Source organism: Ovis aries, chromosome 11 (genome assembly GCF_016772045.2).
Source record: "Ovis aries strain OAR_USU_Benz2616 breed Rambouillet chromosome 11, ARS-UI_Ramb_v3.0, whole genome shotgun sequence".
In the NCBI taxonomy this organism is placed as follows: Eukaryota; Metazoa; Chordata; class Mammalia; order Artiodactyla; family Bovidae; genus Ovis; species Ovis aries.
In genome coordinates, this window is record NC_056064.1 from 23,068,887 (window position 1) to 23,088,396 (window position 19,510).

General features: G+C 50.4%; 1 protein-coding gene across 4 annotated transcripts in view; it reads right to left on the reverse strand.

The window, feature by feature from the left end:
* SMG6 (SMG6 nonsense mediated mRNA decay factor) overlaps positions 1-19,510 on the reverse strand; it is a 201,269-nt gene that overhangs the window by 98,399 nt on the left and 83,360 nt on the right. For all 4 annotated transcript variants that reach the window (XM_015098571.4, XM_012185470.4, XM_012185475.5 and 1 more), the window contains 2 exons: positions 9,202-9,318; positions 7,477-7,645 (listed from right to left, as the gene is read on the reverse strand). In XM_015098571.4, the coding sequence (XP_014954057.2) occupies positions 7,477-7,645; positions 9,202-9,318 (286 nt within the window). The remainder of the gene's footprint in view (positions 1-7,476; positions 7,646-9,201; positions 9,319-19,510) is intronic.

A 19,510-nucleotide genomic window follows, 5' to 3' on the forward strand; every position in this document is an offset into this window, starting at 1 on the left:
AGCCAACTCTGTTCTCAGTGGGCTGAGGCTCCAGCTCTGGTCTCAGGCTAGGCAGCTCGGCAGGATGGGACAGAGCCTGGGTGGGGGTGGGGGAGATCTACACAGCTCTCTCTGAGACTCGGGAACCACAGTGTATTTTCCAGATGCCACCGTGATATAAACAGGAGACGACGTTATCAGGGCTCTCACTGCTCTAGGAGTTAAGACATGGGCGGCCAGATACCATCCTCTGAGAACATCACTGTTTATTAGGTGACCATTGAGAACTACGAGACTCCGTTAAAGAAGATCCTTTCTGCCTTTCTAAGTCACACAAACAAGTCAACCTGGGCCCTTGGAAGAGTGCCCGCTGAAAGTAATTCTGCCCAATAGGGCAAGATCAATCTGCAGTCCAGTCGCCCTGCACTTCTCCGAGAACATAAACTTCATGTTCTCAGCAGTGCAGCTGGAGCCCTATGGCCAACAAGCAGGTCACGGTAACCTCATTCCAGGATTTCTCAAGTACCTCTCCTGTACCTCCCTCAACCTCTCTCTAGGTCAACGCCTTATTTGACTTTAGTTCTCCTAAGCTACGTTCAGACGTATGGCCTCGGTTGCATGATGATGGTGTGTTAAACCCATCAGCACTGTGTGTTTGGGAAAGAGCGGTCCCCAGGGGACCTCGACATCTCCATGGCCTGAGTGGAGTCCTCGGTGGCCTCCCTGGTGCGGATTCTCACGGTTCCGGCCTCTCTGAATTCTGAGCTGTAACCACTCCAACACGTCTTCTCAGTTTAGCACACACTGGACCCAAATAACCTCAGCCTGGAGCTGGAAAGTACTCTCCCGGGGTCAGCGGCTGTACCCTGCTGGGGTCAGACTGGAGCCTTGGGCCAACACCCCTTCCTCTCACAAGAAGTCCTGAGTAGGGGGGGAGGCGGGGGATGGCGGCTCCTGCCGTGGGAGAGATCACGTGTGCCCCACACTCAGCACTTGGAGGAAGAGGAACCCCCTGGTGCCAGGCTAGAGTGCTGACGCCCCAACCCGGAGCCAGGGAGACTGGGTGGGGAGCCAGGGTAGCAAAGGGGCTTCCCACAGTCACCACCACTTCCTTCAGGGAAGTGCTGATGGACTAGTACTTAGTGACCTCCTAAAATGCCCTTCTGGGAAGACGTATTAAGCGTCCTTGAAGGGGTGCCGACTAGGCTTGGGATTAGTTCTTATTTCAGAGCTGCCCTAGGAGGGTGAGCGAACGAGCTTCTTTTTAACTCAGGAATGTCTATCTCGTCTACAGGGTCAGCACAGGCGGGCTCCCTGCGGAAATGAGCTTACTGCACGCTCCCTCCATGTCCCCACGTCTCCTGAGGTGGCGGCACCTCAGGGGGCTCCCTCCAGGTCATTTCCAGCATGCACAAGGCAAGCCATGGAAAAGCAGCAAGTCCAGGAATTTCTGGAGGTTTTTTTTTTAACAGTACTCCAATCCAACAGTGTGATAAATGCATCCGAGCTACAATTAGGAAGATATATAGCATCAGAATGTGAAGGTCTGGGCAGCCTGGTGAAGCGCGGGCTCTCCAGAGCCCCGGCTATGTTTCCCATTATGTAACCCTGGTCATGGGCAGACAGCCAGACTCCAAATGAAAAAGAGACTCTGGCTTGGCACCGGTTCTATTTTCCTATCCTCATTCGGGGTCAGCGCAGTGTCATACAGCTGCAGAGAAAGCTCCGGGGATTAAACCTGGGAAAGCCTCCAAGACCAGGACCTGGGTTCAAGTACCAGCTGAAAGCAATAAACCAACTGCCACAGCTGGGCTAGGTTTGGATGTTCTCAAAGTCCCCTGACTCTTTCACTTACTGAGAACTAGAGATCAAGATGAGGGAAGATTTGGCTTTGGCGGAGCCTCTGAAATGAGGTAGGTTGTCCCACTGCCCTCGCCTTGCCAAAGGTCCTGGGATGCAAGGGGGCTACGCGTGGGCTCGCGGAAGCCCGTTTGCTGTGCTCTTCTCCACCACCTGATGTTCACAATGGCCTCATGCTCCCTGGGCAGAGTCAGGAATGGCTGCCCCTCCCCTCTCACGAAAGCTCTGGCACAGAATCTGTGCTCCCCACTCCTCCTCCAACCCCCAACATGTGAATGGCCCCTCCAAAGACTGTGATCTGTTCTAAACAGACCAAAGCACTCTACACTGCCTTTTACAGTGGCTCAAGGCAACTTTCCATACCCTGCTACAATCCTCCATACCCAAATCTCGGATACAAAGCCATCCCATTACAACTCCTAACAGACACGAATGGGAAGTCAACGTGCCCACGTGCCAATGCCAGCCTAAGTGCCACTGTGTGCAGAGGCACAAATGGCTCTGAAGCCCTGCCCCTGTCACTCTGCAGTGTCGGGGAAGTCCTGTCACCATCAGAACAAGTGCTCCATATGTGCCTAAGTGGCTCCTGCGAGGAACAGTCAATGTGACCAGAAAGAAGAGGAATATGGGCCAAGAGGAGAGAACCAGGGAGATCTCATGATGTGGTTTAGAATTCCCCTGAGAAGGTGGAGGATGCTTCAAAGTGACTGACTGCGAGGAAAGATGGTAACACAATGAAAGGCAGACGGGGAATGAAAGAACAAGATTAAACAAGAGTCCAAATGTGTCAAGGAGACAACGTGGGAGTAGGCATTTCTGGAGGAGAAGAAAACTGAAGTGCAGGCTTTCTGGCCACCTTAGTTTAGGATCAATGAGGAATCTGACTTTGCAGAAAACAAACGCGGGCACAGACTAATGAAAACGCGTGAAGGAGAGGTGTTAGGTGGAAGTGATTTCCTTCCTACTCTCCTGAGAACATTCCCAGACCTTCCAAAGTGAAGAGCAGCATAGGGACCTAGCGTGTCAGAGGGATTTCTGTTCTGACACCTACAGAACTATCTGGAGTATGTTATTCCTCACAGCCTTAAAAGAAAAAGGCTCCACAGTATGGAAGATCAGCGAATGGGAGATGGCATTTTGTAACCTAGAAAAGAACCACCAGACCCTGCCAATCCCTCAACTATAGCATCCATTCAGTGAGTGTTAGGAGGTTATATGAGAAACCAGAGAGAAGGCAGGTAAATTCTTACTCCACTTTTCCACAGCTTGGATCTGAAGGCTATGAGGTGGGGTGATGGTCAGACCAGGTCTGCTTTGTCCAGTGGCACCAGCCCTCAAACCACCGTACCTTGTGGTCAGGCCCTGGGATGGCGGGGCCCCTCCTCTATGCTTAAACTTGCACTCCAGAGACAACCAGCCACTGATTCTGACTGCAAAGGCAGACAGTGCAGGAAGGACTCTATTCTCTAGCACACTGACTTCTCCAGCCTGGTCTGGACTCACCAAAGAGTAAGTTAACAGCTACAGGAACTTGTTTACTAAGCAATGAGATTCACATTATTTGGTCAGATTTGCTATCCTTGTGAAGGAAAGTCTGAAAAGACTGAGCAAATCTGCTTCACACATCCCAGCCCTGTCTGCCTCTCTGTGGCCTTGGAGGTGAAGGCCAGTTGGGGGTGGACGCAGCCTGGACCACGTGCCCAGCTGCAGTCTGAGCCCTTGCCCAAAGATGGGCAGCAGCTCGCATGAGCCGGCAACGGTCCATTTGCTCCAGCATCCACAGAGAAAACAGACTCAGCACCTCGAGCAGATGAGGCCCAGCACTTCCTGTGTGAGCTTTCCATTTCCTCAGCCAAACAAAAGCCAAGGCGGTGGGAGAGGGAGGAGGGGTGAAGGGAGATGGGTCGCAGCAGAGAGGTTAGCCAGCCTGATGGCCAGGATATGGGGAAACGACCTGGGTCGACCATACCTAAGGCTGTGAGGTGGAGTGACCCAGGGAAGGCCCAAGCTCCAGGAGCAGATGGTCTGCCTCCCCCTAGGCCAAGGGAAAGGGAGGAAGACACTGTGACCCTGCACATGCTCAGAAGCAGCGGCTTGAGATACTTGGTGAGCAAGAGTCCTTCCTTGTCAGTTTCCTTCCAGAACTACAAACTGCCTAGTCGGCACTGCAGATTAATGGCCTGAAAAGTCAGAGGCTGACATGTTAACTCTTCAGGGAATGCTGCTGAGAACCGGCTGCCCCAAGCCAGATCAGCCTGCTCCTTTGTGTGTCTGCAGCTGCCCAGCTCAGGGTTCAACTCTGGCTCTTGGGGCCTCAGCCTGGAGTGTATCCTGGAAACTTAAGAGGGTTCACAGCAAAGATGCAGAGATTTGTTTGGTGTTCTGAGCATCACCCACAGAGCCAGAGTTGGGGGTCCTAGGAAGGGCAGGCTGAATGGTCCAGGGGTGGCTTCCTGGGGTGAGGAGCAAGGGAAAAATATGAGGAAGGAAAGGCAAAAAAGAATCAGACTCTCCAGTCCACACGGAAAGGCTGGTAACTGCTGGCCAGAAACCTCTGTGTGTTGCCTAGGAGCCTGGAGACCCCCACGGCACAGCTGGCCCAGCCCAGCGAAGCACCCTCCCCACTCCCTAGAAACGGGCCATCCCAGCCACCCATCGCCGTCCTTCCAGTACTCTCCTCCTCCCAGGGAAGAGTGCTAGACAAGAACGAGAAGACGCTAGGCATGCATGCTTGCTCCCAAACACACGCATACGCCCAACACAGAGCCTGAAGGAACCATGCGTGTACCACACCTGCCAGAGACCCCAATACAACTGCTGGCAGAGGGAGGGATGGCGGGGAGAGAAAGGGAGACAGAAAGGTCGGACAGAAAAATGCTGAGGGAGAGACCGAAACAGGGAAAGAGAAAGAATGAGGGAGAGAAATGGACAGTTAACAGAGTTGACCAGAAATAGGCGCCTGGGTGCACACACATTAGGACACTCTTAGGCAAACACACACACACACACACACACACACACGGTGACCTGAACACACAGAAGAACAAGATGCACAGGAACATGGATATGGAGCAGGAGCGGCAAACCTTTTCTATAATGGGACAGATGGTGAGTGCTTTTGGCTCTGCGGCCCGTGTGGTCTCTGTCACAACTGCTCAGCCCTATTACTGCAGTGCGAGAGCAGCCGTGGACAGAGGGTAAACAAACAAGCATGGCTGTGTTACAATACAGCTTTATGGGCTCTTTTCAGGATCCCTTTTCATATACTTTCTGCAAGTCATGAAGTCTTATACTTTTGATCTTTCTCTCAACCATTTAAAAATGTAAACCATTCTTAGCTCATGGGCCACAGCTTGCTGACCCCTGATACAGACACAAACAGCAGGGAGGGAGGCAAGAGAAGAGGCAGGTGGGAAGAAGCTGAGACAGGCAGGAGGAACAGACAGAGGCAGGTAGATGGACACAGGAAGGCCCACATATACAGCAAACTTCCCCCGCCCCCAGCAGAGAGACCAAGACTGACAGACAGAGACACACTCACAGACAAATATGGACAGGGCACAGGCAGTCCTGGGCACAGATACCCAGGAACATACACAAACACTCCCACAGGACACAGCCACAGAGAGAGACGCGGGCAGGACCAAAGCAGAGATGGACTGACACGGGCCCAGACGTACGTATGAACAGAGACAGGGCGTCAGACACACAGTGCAACAGAGTCCTCATGGGGACACAGGGACCCTGCAAAGAGGCCCAGACACAGATATGGACACAGCACGCAGACACGCACAGACATAGAAAGGCACGCCAAGAGCCTACAACAGACAAATCCACTCATACACACACACACACCCACCCACCCACCCACCCACCAAAAAACCCTCACAACCAGACACGCACAACCAGACCCAAACAGGCACACACACACTGCTACGAACACAAGAAATCGCTCTATATGGTTGCACAACAACGTGATGCACTGTAGACTTAAAAATGGTTAAGATGGCAAACTCTGTCGTATATATTTTTTACCATAATTTTAATAACAGAGAGAAAAAGTCATATGGACACACAAAGAGATCTACATAGAGACATCCAGCAGACACACATTTTCCCCACACCAACATCTAGAGCCAGGGCAAAGAGGCAGGATGTGCTGGGGGATGGGGATGCAGTGAGCAGGGGGATGGGGATGCAGAGAGCAGGGGGGATGGGGGTGCAGTGAGCAGGGGGGGCGGGGATGCAGTGAGCGGGGGGATGGGGATGCAGAGAGCGGGGGGGATGCAGTGAGCGGGGGGATGCAGTGAGCGGGGGAAGATGCAGTGAGCAGGGGGGATGCAGTGAGCGGGGGGGATGCAGTGAGCGGGGGGATGGGGATGCAGAGAGCGGGGGGGATGGGGGTGCAGTGAGTGGGGGGGCGGGGATGCAGTGAGCTGGGGGGATGGGGATGCAGAGAGCGGGGGAGGATGTAGTGAGTGGGGGGGATGCAGTGAGCAGGGGGATGCAGTGAGTGGGGGGTGAGGATGCAGTGAGTGGGGGGTGGGGATGCAGTGAGGGAGGTGGGGTGGGGATGCAGTGAGCGGGGGGATGGGATGCAGTGAGCGGGGGTGGGGGCGCAGTGAGTGGGGGTGGGGGTGCAGTGAGTAGGGGGTGGGGATGCAGTGAGGGGGTGGGGTGGGGATGCAGTGAGTGGGGGTGGGGATGCAGTGAGTGGGGGTGGGGTGGGGATGCAGTGAGTGGGGGATGGGAGGGGATGCAGTGAGTGGGGCAGTGCACTGCGCAGGGGGGTGGGGATGCAGTGAGTGGGGGTGGGGTGGGGCTGCAGTGAGTGGGGGGATGGGGAGGGAATGCAGTGAGTGGGGGGTGCAGTGAGCAGGGGGTGGGGATGCAGTGAGGGGGTGGGGTGGGGCTGCAGTGAGTGGGGGGATGGGGAGGGGATGCAGTGAGTGGGGGGTGCAGTGAGCAGGGGGGTGGGGATGCAGTGAGGGGGGTGGGGTGGGGATGCAGTGAGTGGGGGGATGGGGAGGGGATGCAGTGAGTGGGGGGTGCAGTGAGCAGGGGGGTGGGGATGCAGTGAGTGGGGGTGGGGTGGGGATATAGTGAGTGGGGGTGGGGATGCAGTGAGCGGGCGGTGCACTGCGCAGGGGGTGGGGATGCAGTGAGTGGGGGTGGGGTGGGGATGCAGTGAGTGGGAAGCGCTGTATGCTCTCACCCCCACACACACCACCACACTGTGAGAGGAAGGTGGGGAGACAGAGTGTGCAGGACAGCATGAGAAGTGGCAAGGGCCTGAGAGACGCACGGAGACGAACTAAAAGGGAGAGACAGAGAGGGCCTCACACACACTGACTGACACCCACCCAGACCTGGGAGGTAGCTGCAGAGACGGTGAGCATGAGCAGTGCACAGTGGAAACTCACAAGATCAAGGGCAAGGAGCAAAACAGAGCAAGCCATGAAGTGAGAGAGAGAGAGACTAGGAGGAGGGGGAGGAGTGGACCGGAGAGCAGGCGGAAGCAGGGGCCCTGGGAGGCGTTCACGGAAGGGGAGCACCCAAGCTCAAGTGAAGAGCGGAGACGCAGGCCAGCAGGCCAAGGAGCGGCTGTGGGAACACGGGCGGGCAGGGCTGACTCACTGTGAGGGCAGGTCCAGGGAGGTGGGCGGAGGGTTCCAGGTGTCTGGGTAGCCGAGCATCCAGTCTGACCAGACCTTCACACTGGGGAGCAGTTCCTTCAGGTCCGGGACAAAGGAGGACACCTTGATGTCATCTTGATCCTCTTCCCCCTCAGGAGAGGACAGCTGAGCTGCAGAGGCAAAGGGTCAGAGCTGGGCCTAGGTCTGCAGTGGCCCCGCGCGGCCAGGGGCGCTGGGATGGCAGCCAGCTCCCAGGGAAGGGAGACCACGTCCACAGGACAGCTGGGCCCAGAAGCGAAGGACAAATGCCAGCACCTAAGAGAATTCTGAAAAGCAGGACAGAGAGAGAACCAGTGCACTGGGTCTGCCCTGCACACAGCTGCCTGTGCTCCACCTGCGGCCTGGCGACAGGGTCGCTGTCCTGGCCTCCAGCCTCCCATCCACGCCCACTCTAGCCTTCCTTCAGCACAGCACTGACATGGCAGCAGGGTTCCTGCTCAAACGGAACAACCCAAACATGATGGTGAGGAAGCACCAGAGAAACCCAAACAGTGGGGCGTTCTACAAGATAAATGCTCTGCACACTTCAAACATGTCAGGAGCATGAAGAACAAAGGAATACTCAGAAACCATCCATGCTGCAGGAGGCTATGAAGAGACACGACATCTAAATTCAACATCTGATCCTGGAGTGGATCCTAGACCAGAAAGAAATATTTTTTTAGGACAACTGATACAAACTTAGTAAGGTCTGTAGATTCAATAATAGTACTGTATCAACGCTGGCTTCCTGACTGTAACAACAGTACTGTCATGTAAGAGAAGGTCCTTGTGACTAGGAAGTACACAGTCAAGTATCTGGTGAGGGAAGGGGCAGGGCAGGGAAGCTACCATGTCTGCAACTTATGATCAAATGGTTCATAAAGAAAATAATACGTATATGTGTATGTATGGAAAGAGATAACTTAAAGCAAGTGTGGTAGAATGTTAACAATTAGGGAGTCTGGGTGAGGGGTAAGTAAGAGAGTATTATTCACAAAACTTTTCTGTAAATTTGAGATTCTAACCAATTAACCTCCCTCCCTCTAAACAGGTGGCCTCAGTGGCTAAAGGCACTCCCAAAGGCTGATGTGGCTGGGGCACAGCAAAGGGGCCTCACTACTCATCGCAACTGATCCAGAAGCTGAAAGAAAGGTGCACCCTTCAGCCCTGCCTTACATGGCCCAGAAGTCAAGCTTAGAATTCTAAGGGCAGACTTAAAGGACATGCAGACACTGCTCAAACCAAGGGCTAGAAAGAATCCCTGATCTGGTCCAGTGAGTCTCCTGGAGATGTCTGGTCCACAGCAGTTACAGCCCCCACTGGGTACCAAACAAAGAGGGACATATAGAGAGAGGGGGAAACCGAAACATCAATTACGGACATCAAGGAAAACTCATTTTTCAAGTTGCGTGAACACTCAGCAGCTCAGAGGTGCACTGAAAATCCTGTTAAAGGAGAAGAGAGAGAGAGGATGAAAGAAGTCTCCTCTCCTTTCCACAAAACGGAAGGAGGGCCGGAGAGAAAGTGGGACTAGTCAGGTAGGCAAAAGGAAGAGGGCACGCTGGCAAGAGGGAGCCCAGAGTAGGGGGAGAAGACACGGAGAACACAGCATGGCCTCCTGAGCGTGTCTGGACAGGACCCAGGAGCTGGAAGGTCCACCAGTCAGGGGCCCTCGTCTGCTTACCTTTGGCTGACTCCTTCAGTAAGTAGGTGCAGCGTCGCACCAGGAGAGAAAACATGGCCAGGCCCAGGGCTGCAGCCTGCTCCTGGATCACAGAGCGACACTCCTCCGAGAAGCAGTCTGGGGAGGGGAAAGGCAAGTCCATCAGCGTCCTGGGGGCTAAGGGCGCCTCTCCCCACCTTATGGGGCTGAAGTCCTTGATCATGTCACTGAGTTCCTTTTCCTCACCTGAGCCTGGGGCTGAAAGAGTCCCACTCTCAAAGGGCAGTCGGAAGGGTAAACAGAGGATCGCACGTGAAGCGCTCACCGTGACGCCTGGCATGTGGTAAGTGCCTGATACGGTGATTATAGGGCTCCCTGGTATAAACTGTTTCACACCACTTCCCTGAGACCAGTTACCCCAGGCGTACAGTCGGAGCCCAAGCTGCATGCTCTCTGCTGACGACATGAACCCATAGCGAACAGGAAGTCATATTAACTCAGTCTCTCTAATGCATAGATGGCAAGAATACAGTCACCAATTAAGATCAGAAAAACACAAATTTAGAAGTCATTTTCTTGAAGTCCTTTGATTCCAGCATTACCTTCTCTCTGTTCCTCCTCCTCAGAGAACACACACGACACTTAAGAAACAATATATTTTTCACTGAATGAGTCAAATTTTATAAAGGACAGTGCCTGGCACATAATAAGCACTTAAGCAAGTATTAGTTTTAATTTTCACCTATTCATTCCTCTAGGGCTAAGAAATAAACCTGGCTCTGACATTAGCAGTCTATGCCCCTCACTTCCTGAGCCTGACCAATTTCCTTCCCGCTGTGGGTCAGGGAAAGGAGCCACCCTGGCGGGGGCCAGGCCTATCCTTTAGCAGGAGCTACAAGCACATACACCCTCAAACCACTGTCCGTACCTGCTCCCTGTCAGCGGCCCTCCCTGACGGTCACCTCATCCAGCCCTGAGAGAAACAGGTGACAAGCGGAAGGCAGCAGGCCAGGCTGCAGCCCCAGGGGAGGAGACCCCTTTATGCGCAGGAGGCAGAATCCACAGCCAGGCTCGCTTGGTCTGGCAGCAGCTGATCTGTTAATTCCTCCTGTAATACCGGAGAACTCTCAGAATCTCCAAGTGTTAAAAGCATAATGAGCTGCACGTTTGATCTCTGTCCCTGCTTGCGTTTTAACCTCGGAAGTCAAGGGGGAGCCCTCTAGCCTCTCCCCTCATTGACACTCGGCTTTTCAATGGGGCCTAATTGAAGTCTTTACTCCAGGAGATGCTATACAACCACAGTTATTCCTAACCGTCTTGGCCACAGGAGCAAACATGACTGGAGTATGCAAAGCCAGCCCAAAACCACTTTAGAAAGCCCTGGGGGTGAGAAGGAACAGGCTGCTGCTCAGAAGGTCCCAACATATGACTAGCATCAGTGTAGCAATTCTTCTTTTGTGGTTTTCCCACCAGCCTGCCAGATGCCCAATGGTCCCAAATGTCAGCCTCGAACTTTTCAATTCAACTGTGGCAGGCAGCAAGGAAGTGGTAACAATCCATGTGATTAGAATAGATCACCAGTCTCCTTCTTCTTCTGGTAAGGCCCTAAACCTCTGCTAGAGAGACAGGAAACGAGCATCCAAGGGCCCAGCAGAGGGAGGATGGACAGCAGGGAAAGAGGAGACATGGAATCCATCCCAAGGGAAGCTGCCAGCTTCTCCCCTCCATGCTCACAACAGGCAACGGCACTCTCCACATCACCCTGGCCCAGTCCAGGCCCCTGCCCAGCACTGCCAGCAGCCCACCTCTAATTAGCAACAAAGCCCAGAGCGGGAGAACAAGTCCTGGACAGAGGGACTTATTAGGAGAGGATGAGTGGAGGCCACATCCTGGCAGATGACACAGAGTACACATTAGTGTCCCCTCATCAACTGGACATCTTGGGCAGAAGCTGTTTAGTTGCTAAGTTGTGTTAGACTCTTTGTGACCCCATGGACTGCAGCCCACCAGGTTCCTCTGTCCACAGGAACTTCTGGGCATAGGCAGACGCTACCTGCACATAGAAGGCCCTCAGAAGACATGGAAGTGGGTATATGAGCTCCAAGGACTGACAGAAGCCGGGACTACAACAAGATACTTTCATCAACCTTGATAAAGATAAGACAGGGCAAAGAGAGATGACTTTCACCAAGACCATTTCTATTTTTATGACAAATGGCAACCTTGGGTTAGACTCCTTCTCAAAGTGCACAAGGCAAAGACTCAAGGGGAGAATCAACTGCTTAGGAACAACAACACTGAGGCCTCTGGGGAGTCCACCCTGGCTCTTTTTTAAGCTTCCTACAGGAAGGTCTGGGGACCAGGTGAAGAAGCGACCACTGGAGCCTCTCTGCTATGTCTGGAAGGGATCAACCACCTCTCAGGGTTGCAGCTGAAAGGCAGCCGCTTGATGGCTCCGCCCCTGGCCATGGTTATATCACCTCACCCTTCACCCTTCACCCCTCCATCTCCCCAGGAAGGGCCTGACAGCACTCCCTGCTGTGTTTGGGTCTGATGGATAGGGAGGTATTAACACAAATCAGTACGCTGTCCTGTGCTGATCAAGTAGGTGGTGATACCACAGTTATCTCTGGGGATCAGAATGCCTGGGTCTTGGTCAGCTCTGCACACAGAACACTTCTGGAAGGCCTGTCCTCCTCCACGGCTCAGTGGTGCCATAAGCACACACTGAGCACCCACACATACAAAGCTACAAATAAAACAGGGTCCTTGCAATCTTAGGACCTTCCAAATGGGTTATTTATTACCCCCAGGTAACCATGGTGACTCAGACCCCGTGCCTCCAGTGAGGAATGTATTAAATGCTACTGTATCTTCAGGAGATGCTGTCCGCCTCACTTAGGTTTCTGTGGGCTAGAAGCTGTAAGATGCCAGTCCTTGAGAAGGACCCACAGGATGCAAGTGGGCAGGAAAGCAGCATCCAGGGTCCTAGGCCCACCCATCCCAGGTGAGGCCTAGGAAACTGGCGCCACCCTCACAGAGGCCCATATATATCCCTGGAGGGGGCTGGGCCAGGCCAACAAGTGATGCGGGGCGGGGAAGGAAAAAGCATTGTTTGCCTTGGTATTTGCCTGGGTTCCTCTGGCTTTGTGTCAGGTGGCTGGAGCCTGACATGAGCTGAGGAACTCATTAACATTGTGAAACGGCCTTTCCCCTTCTTTCCAAAAGCAGGCCTGTTCAAGGGGGTAGGGAAAAGCTTCTGGCTGAGGAAGTCAGACGGAAATATCTCGTACCAGAGAGTCACCTGAAGTCTGAACCCCTCCCACACGCTCTCAGAGGGGCAGGTGACTGCGGCTCCCACGATTCCTCTGGCCAAATACCTGCTCAAGCAGAAAAACTCTTCTCACTCCTATTAACGGGGAGACCTTCTCATTTTTCTGAGAACATATTCATGGAAAACATAAACCAACTGTCGTCAAAGTTGTATGAAATCAGGAAATGGAGCGGCCGGGAGAAGGCTGCCATGTGGCCGGATGTTATGTATTTCTAATTAGTGCTATACATCTTTCAACAGCAAGTGTCCTTCTGCTGGGAAACACAACACACTGCCCTTGTTATTGTAACTGTCAGAGAAGTGCTTAAACAGATAATCTCCAGGAAAAGTGATAAACACGGCCCCTCTCCCACCCGTGTGTGCACGACGGTGCTGCCAAAGCAAAGCTGTGCTTGACGGCTCCAGGATGGCAGAGCGGTGTCCTGCAGGAAATGGGAGTGAGGCGGGAGGGGGGAGAGGGGAGTGGTGCGGAGGCGAGACAGGCCCACCTGCCCAGACCCGTGGAGCCCGGCCAAGGGACCGCAGTTCAGAACCATCACTTCTGATCGATTCCTGGGTCAGGGGGAGATCTGGAGGAAATCAGATCAGCAGGGCTGAGGTTTTGGCTGGTCACGGAATAGTCTGGCAGCAACGGACAAGCAGAGTTTGCCTGGCGCACACAGCTAACTTCCTAGCAAAAGAATGAGAGGAGTAACAAAGAGAAGACACAGGGCAGATGACACACAAGCCTGACACCCCCACGGCCACAGAGGGCACTCGGGGGGCACTGGGGCCCACTCGCCACTCCAGTAGAGAGGACCAGCTGTTTGCTCAGCGGCTTCACTAACAGCCAGAGAAAAATGCAGTCAAGACCACTTATTCACCGATTCCGTCCCCACCGGCTCCTCCCAGGGAGAGGAAATGAATGGTCAGTCACCTCCAAACTAACACCACCTGGAGGCGATTTGTTGGCTCTTATCTTTCAGACATGAGGCTGCTTTTCTCATGAGTCAGTCACCAGTCAGACACAGAGCTGGCACCGCTCCTGAGCAGCCCACCAAAACCTCCCCGTCTACAGGAAGTGGGCAGTGAGAGCATCTTTCGACTGCTGCTGTTCGAGCCACAGAGTTCCCTGTGGCAGCTGCTGGCTGACAGGGAGGTGGAAGAGGCAGTTGCTTCTATAGGAACCAGACAAAAATCTCACAGCAAAAGCAGAGATGTCCACGCCATCAGGGCATCACTTTATTCCCCAGGGAATAAAATTCATCATTCGAGAGGATGATGAATGAGTCAGAAGAATCAGGCACCAATATAGCCAAACAAACTATATTCACGCACAATGGCAGAATGCAGGCTGACTGGGTGGAAGGCAATCCAGGACGTATCCCTGAGTGAAATGTGTCCAAGACAAGACACAGGAACATGGGAGGGAATGTCTTCTCTCTGAGACCCTACTGTCCTTCTGGATTTTCTAGGATTCTAAACTCTAACTTTCTCTTAGCAAGCGGGTAGATGTCGGGACAAAGGAAATCCCAACCTCCCGACAAAGTGACCTCTCCCATTGACTCCACAGTTGTTGATTTGGCCCAACTGTGGAGGATACAATGGAAAACAGGATACTGTCCATGAGAAAATGATATTCTAATGAGGAAGACAAGAATACTACACAGACACCCACATAACTGTAATTCAAGACCATGTATTATGGCATTCCATAAGGAAGGCGGAAATAACATGCTTTCTCTGTTTCCTGCTAGTGTATATCACGGAAGGTTTCATGGAAGAGAGCACATTCATGCTGCAAAAGATGAACAAAGACGGAGCGTGCTACAGAGGCACGCAGGTAGAGACACACCAGGCACGTACTCTGACAGCAAGCACTATATTCAGCATGCCATAAAACAGGGACCCATCGCACAAGGCCTGCGATGCCAGGGCAGCAAACAGGCGGGACCCAACAGGCAGTGAGGAGGTCTCGCTAAATCTAGCTAAAGCATTTACGATAGATTAGCGTAGCTGGAAAAAAGTGACAGGGAGGCAAACAGGCTGGGAAGCTAGGAGGACGTGAACTTGCTTGAATGAAGAGGAATTACATGTAGAGCACTTCATAAACTTTATAATGCCAAATAAATGTAACATCTTTCTTAGAAGAGAGGTGGGAGAGGGAACTGAAAGACATGCACAGATATGAGAAACTGCGGAAGGAAAATCAAGAGAACAGAGAAGAGAAGAGAAGATAGAGATGATGTGGGGAGGGAAGGACCCTCGCTGATAATCTTGGCAGGTTCCAGAGGATCCCGAGATCCCAACAAGGGAAATACCCACCAAATGAGATCCAGGAGACGGGCAGAAACTGGGACTGTGGAACACCTGGAGGGAGGGGGGTTGTGCGGCACAGAGTCCCCAGGCTCCCGCCCACTTGGCTCTGGGCCAGCCCTGTCTTTCCAGAACAAAGACACTTCAGGGGGTCAGAAATACTTGAGGAAGACCTTGCAGAAGGAGGCCTGGGAAGTCTGAACGGGCTCTCCCTGTGGAAGCCATTAGATATTCAGCACTTCATTTGTTTCCAATTCTTGTAGGAGCGCAGCTCCAGGCTGTGGGGTGAGAGGCTCCCCTCTGACGTAACCAGGAAGCAGCTGCAAAATTAAGGAATCCCTCATGACATCATAAAAAGGGTCGATGGTTTACTGGGGAAAGTATAAAAATTAATTACATATTCCCACATGACCCCCTTCCCCTAAATCTGTACACACCCCCTCCTACCTCCACACATTCTCTCATCAACAACAACCAGAAGCCACACTGATGAACAGGGTACAAACAGGGCAAACAAAACCCAGGAAGAGAAAGTTCTCTGGTGCACCCACTGTCTGCACCACACATTTGGGACTGGACAAGGAATGCCTAGTCCTGGAGTTTTTATACATAGAGCATCCTTCCTCAACAAAATTATAAGCCCCTTGAGGACAAGAGCTATGTCAAAATTTCACATCCTTGAAAATTAGCACCATGAAGTGGTTCAAGAAACGATTGCTGCTCTTAACAGCAGGTACACTTGCCTCTGCATTTGTGGATCATAAACGATGATTCCACTGTGGCCAGAAATAATAATAAAGATATAGGGAGACCTGTACAGGGCTTGTATGTGTGTGTGTTTAAATATACATATATACATATATATATATATATATATGTAAAACTCTTTTATATATATATAAAATCACAGAGCTTTACAAAAGATCTGCACAGGAGGTTATTCTCCCTTTCTGACAACTGAGAAAATAGGCTCAGAGAAGTTAAATGGCTGGCCCTAGGTCAAAAAGCCAGTAAGTGTCAGCCCTGGGATTTGAACCCAGTCTGTCTGCTCTTACACATATACACTGTCTCCATACCTTGTGGTTTTTTCCTTTGGTGGGTTTCTGGATATTTTTTTGGCCGCGCCGCTTGTAGGATCTTACTTCCCTGAGCAGGGGTTGAACCCAAGCCCTCAGCAGTGAAAGTACTGAGTCTTGACCACTAGGCCACCAGGGAATTCCCCATACCTGGTTCTCAAATGCCTGTGATTCAAGTTTCAAACTCCAACTCTTCTTCTCTCCTTTGCTATGAACATAAAAACCTCAGACTACTCCACAGTTCTGTACCAAAAGCTCTGCGATAACTATGTGGAAACTGAAATTAAAAACATCAACATTGGCGAAGAAAATGAAACACTTAGGTATAACTCTAGCAAAATATGAATAGGATCCTAGGCTGAAAGCTACAAATGCTGATGAAAGAAATAAAGATGACCCAGAATAAGTGGAGAGACTTATTAACATGTTCATGGATCGGAAGAATCAATATCGTAGAGACATCCATTCTGCCCACAAAGATTTATAGGTTTAACACAATTACTATCAGAATCTGGGCAAAGATTTTTGTTGACAAAAACAAACTTCATCCTAAAACAAAACTTTAACCTTTATACAAAAAGGCAAAGGACCTAGAATAGTTAAAACAACCTTGCAAAAGAACAAATTGGGAGGAGTCATTCTTTCCGATGTTAAGTCAAAGAATGACTGCCTTTTCAACATATATTTGCTCAAGCAACTAGATATCCACAAATTCAGATGTTCTTCAGTGATGAATGGTTAAACAAATTGTGGAATATCCATATTATAGAATACTACTCAGCCATAAAAAAAAAAAGGAAGAAGAAACTCAACCTAAATGTTACACCTTACACAAAAATTAACTGAAAATGGATCAAAGACTTACATATGAAACATAAGACCATAAACCTTTTAGATGAAAAACAGAAGAAAGTCTTCAGGACCTAGGACTGAGTGAAGATTTCTCAGACTTGATGCCAAAAGTACAGTCTATACAAGGAAAATTGATATGCTACATCTCATAAAATTAAAATCTGTTGCCCTACTGTAAGACAATGAAAAAGCAAATTACGGACGGGAAAAATATATTTGGAAACTATATATCTTACAAAGGACTAGTATCCTGGCTATATTAAGAACTCTCAAAACTTACCAATAAGAAAACAAATTGTCCAGTTAGAAAATGGGCAAAAGACATGAACAGACATTTCACCAGAAAGGATATACAGGTGAAGTATCAACACGTGAAATGTTGTTCAGTATCTTTACAGTTTACATCTTTACATTTACAGTTATATCCCATTAGGGAAATCAAAGTCAAAACTACAACGAGACATGACTAAACACCTATTAGAATGGCTAAAATGACCAATAGTAACACCACCAAAAAGCGGTGAGGATGAAGAGAAATTGGACCATATACACACAGCTGACTGGAATATAAAATGGTACAGCCACTCTGGAAAACAGTTTGGCAGTTTCTTTCAAAACTAATAATACACTTACGATATGACCCAGCAATTATACTCTTGGGCATTTATCCCAAAGAAATGAAAACTTACGTTTGCACAAACACCTGTATGCAAATGTTCATAGTAGCTTTATTCACAACAGCTTAAAACTGGAAATAACCCAAATGTTCTTCACTGGATAAATGGTTAAACAAACAGTGGAACATCCATACTATAGAATACTACTTGGCCTCATAAAAGACCACTGATAAAGGCAATAACATGGACAGTCTGTCATGGAATTATGCTGAGTGAAAACAGTCAATTTCAAAAGATTACCTGCTATATGATCCCATTTATATAATATTCTTGAAATAATGCAATTGCAGAGATAGAAAACAGGCGTTAGCATCTGGGGATAGAAGAGGGGATGGTTCTTAGAAGGTAGCATCATGAAGGAGCTTTTGTGGTGATGGAACAGTTCTGTATCTTAATTGTGAAGCAGTACATTAAACAACCTGTGTAGGGATTACCCTGGCGGTCCAGTGGCTAAGACTCTGAGTTCCCAATGCAGTGGGCCCAGGTTTAATCCCTGGTCAGGGAACTAGATCCCATATGCTGCAACTAAAAAAAAAACAAAAAACAAAAAAAAACACCCTGCAGGCTGCAATGGAGGAGGAAGATGCCGTGTGCTACAACTAAGACCCAAAGCAGCTAAATAAACAAAATTTTTAAAAAAGAAAACAACAAACTACCTGGGTGGTAAAATGGCACACAACTACACGCGCACACACACACACACACACGAGTGCATGTATAACTAGTGAAATGTGAATAAGGTCCATGAGTGTACCAATGTCAATTTCATGGTGCTGACACTGCACTACAGTTGCGCAAGATGCTACCATTAGGGAAGGTGGGATGAAGGGTGAACAGGATCTCCTGTGTGTATCAGTTCAGTTCAGCTCAGTCGCTCAGTCGCGTCCAACTCTTTGCGACCCCATGAATCGCAGCACGCCAGGCCTCCCTGTCCATCACCCACTCCCGGAGTTCACCCAAACTCATGTGAATGGAGTCGGTGATGCCATCCAGCCATCTCATCCTCTGTCGTCCCCTTCTTCTGCCCCCAATCCCTCCCAGCATCAGGGTCTTTTCCAATGAGTCAACTCTTCGCATGGGGTGGCCAAAGTATTGGAGTTTCAGCCTCAGCATCAGTCCTTTCAATATATATATATATTTTTCTTACAATTTCCTGTGAATCTGTCATTATTTCAAAACAAAAAATTAAAAACAGGCAAGCAAAAGTAAACCGAAGGACAAAACCCAAAAAGACTGGACACAGGATTCCAGCAATGTTTCTCTTTTACACAGAAAAGGGCGACTAAGACATTCTGAGGGCAGCTTCTCAGTTGAGAATCCTCTCAACCCTTGTTCTCATGTGCTGCCCGGCTTGAGATGCTGGACATGCCCATCCGCATGGTTCCTTATCTGGACTGAGCAAGAAACTGCCGGGGGGCAACCAAAAGGAAAGTAAGAAAAAAGAAGGGAAAGTTCACTGAAAACAGAACTTCTGTCCAAAGAATAAGGAGTCAAGCAGGAGAACTCCATCAGCAAGGCTATGACTCATGGGACTGGTAAAATCCATGACAAGCAGCACTAAGTGAAGGTGATGAGAAAGTGAAGAAAGATGACAAGAAGAACAAACTGCAGAAGCTAAGTGAGCTGTTTGAACATGTTCTTGCTGTTCAAAAAATAAGTGAAGGTATAAATCTCAAACAAATGGTATGCACATTCTTCAAACAAGGGCAGGTGGGGTGGCAGGGAGTTGTTTTAACACCGAAGTCCTAGCACTGATATCTTCATAAATGAAATTGCTTACGCATTTTCAGGGCTGCACTGCTTTGGACTGTTAATCAGATGGATATTAAGATTTTTTCAATTAGCAGCATGAGCTGCTGCTGCTGCTGCTAAGTCGCGTCAGTCGTGTCCAACTCTGTGCAACCCCGTAGACGGCAGCCCACCAGGCTCCTCTGTCCGTGGGATTCTCCAGGCAAGAATACTGGAGTGGGTTGCCATTTCCTTCTCCCATGCATGAAAGTGAAAAGTGAAAGTGAAGTTGCTCAGTCGTATCCGACTCTTAGCGACCCCATGGACCGCAGCCTACTAGGCTCCTCCGTCTATGGGATTCTCCAGGC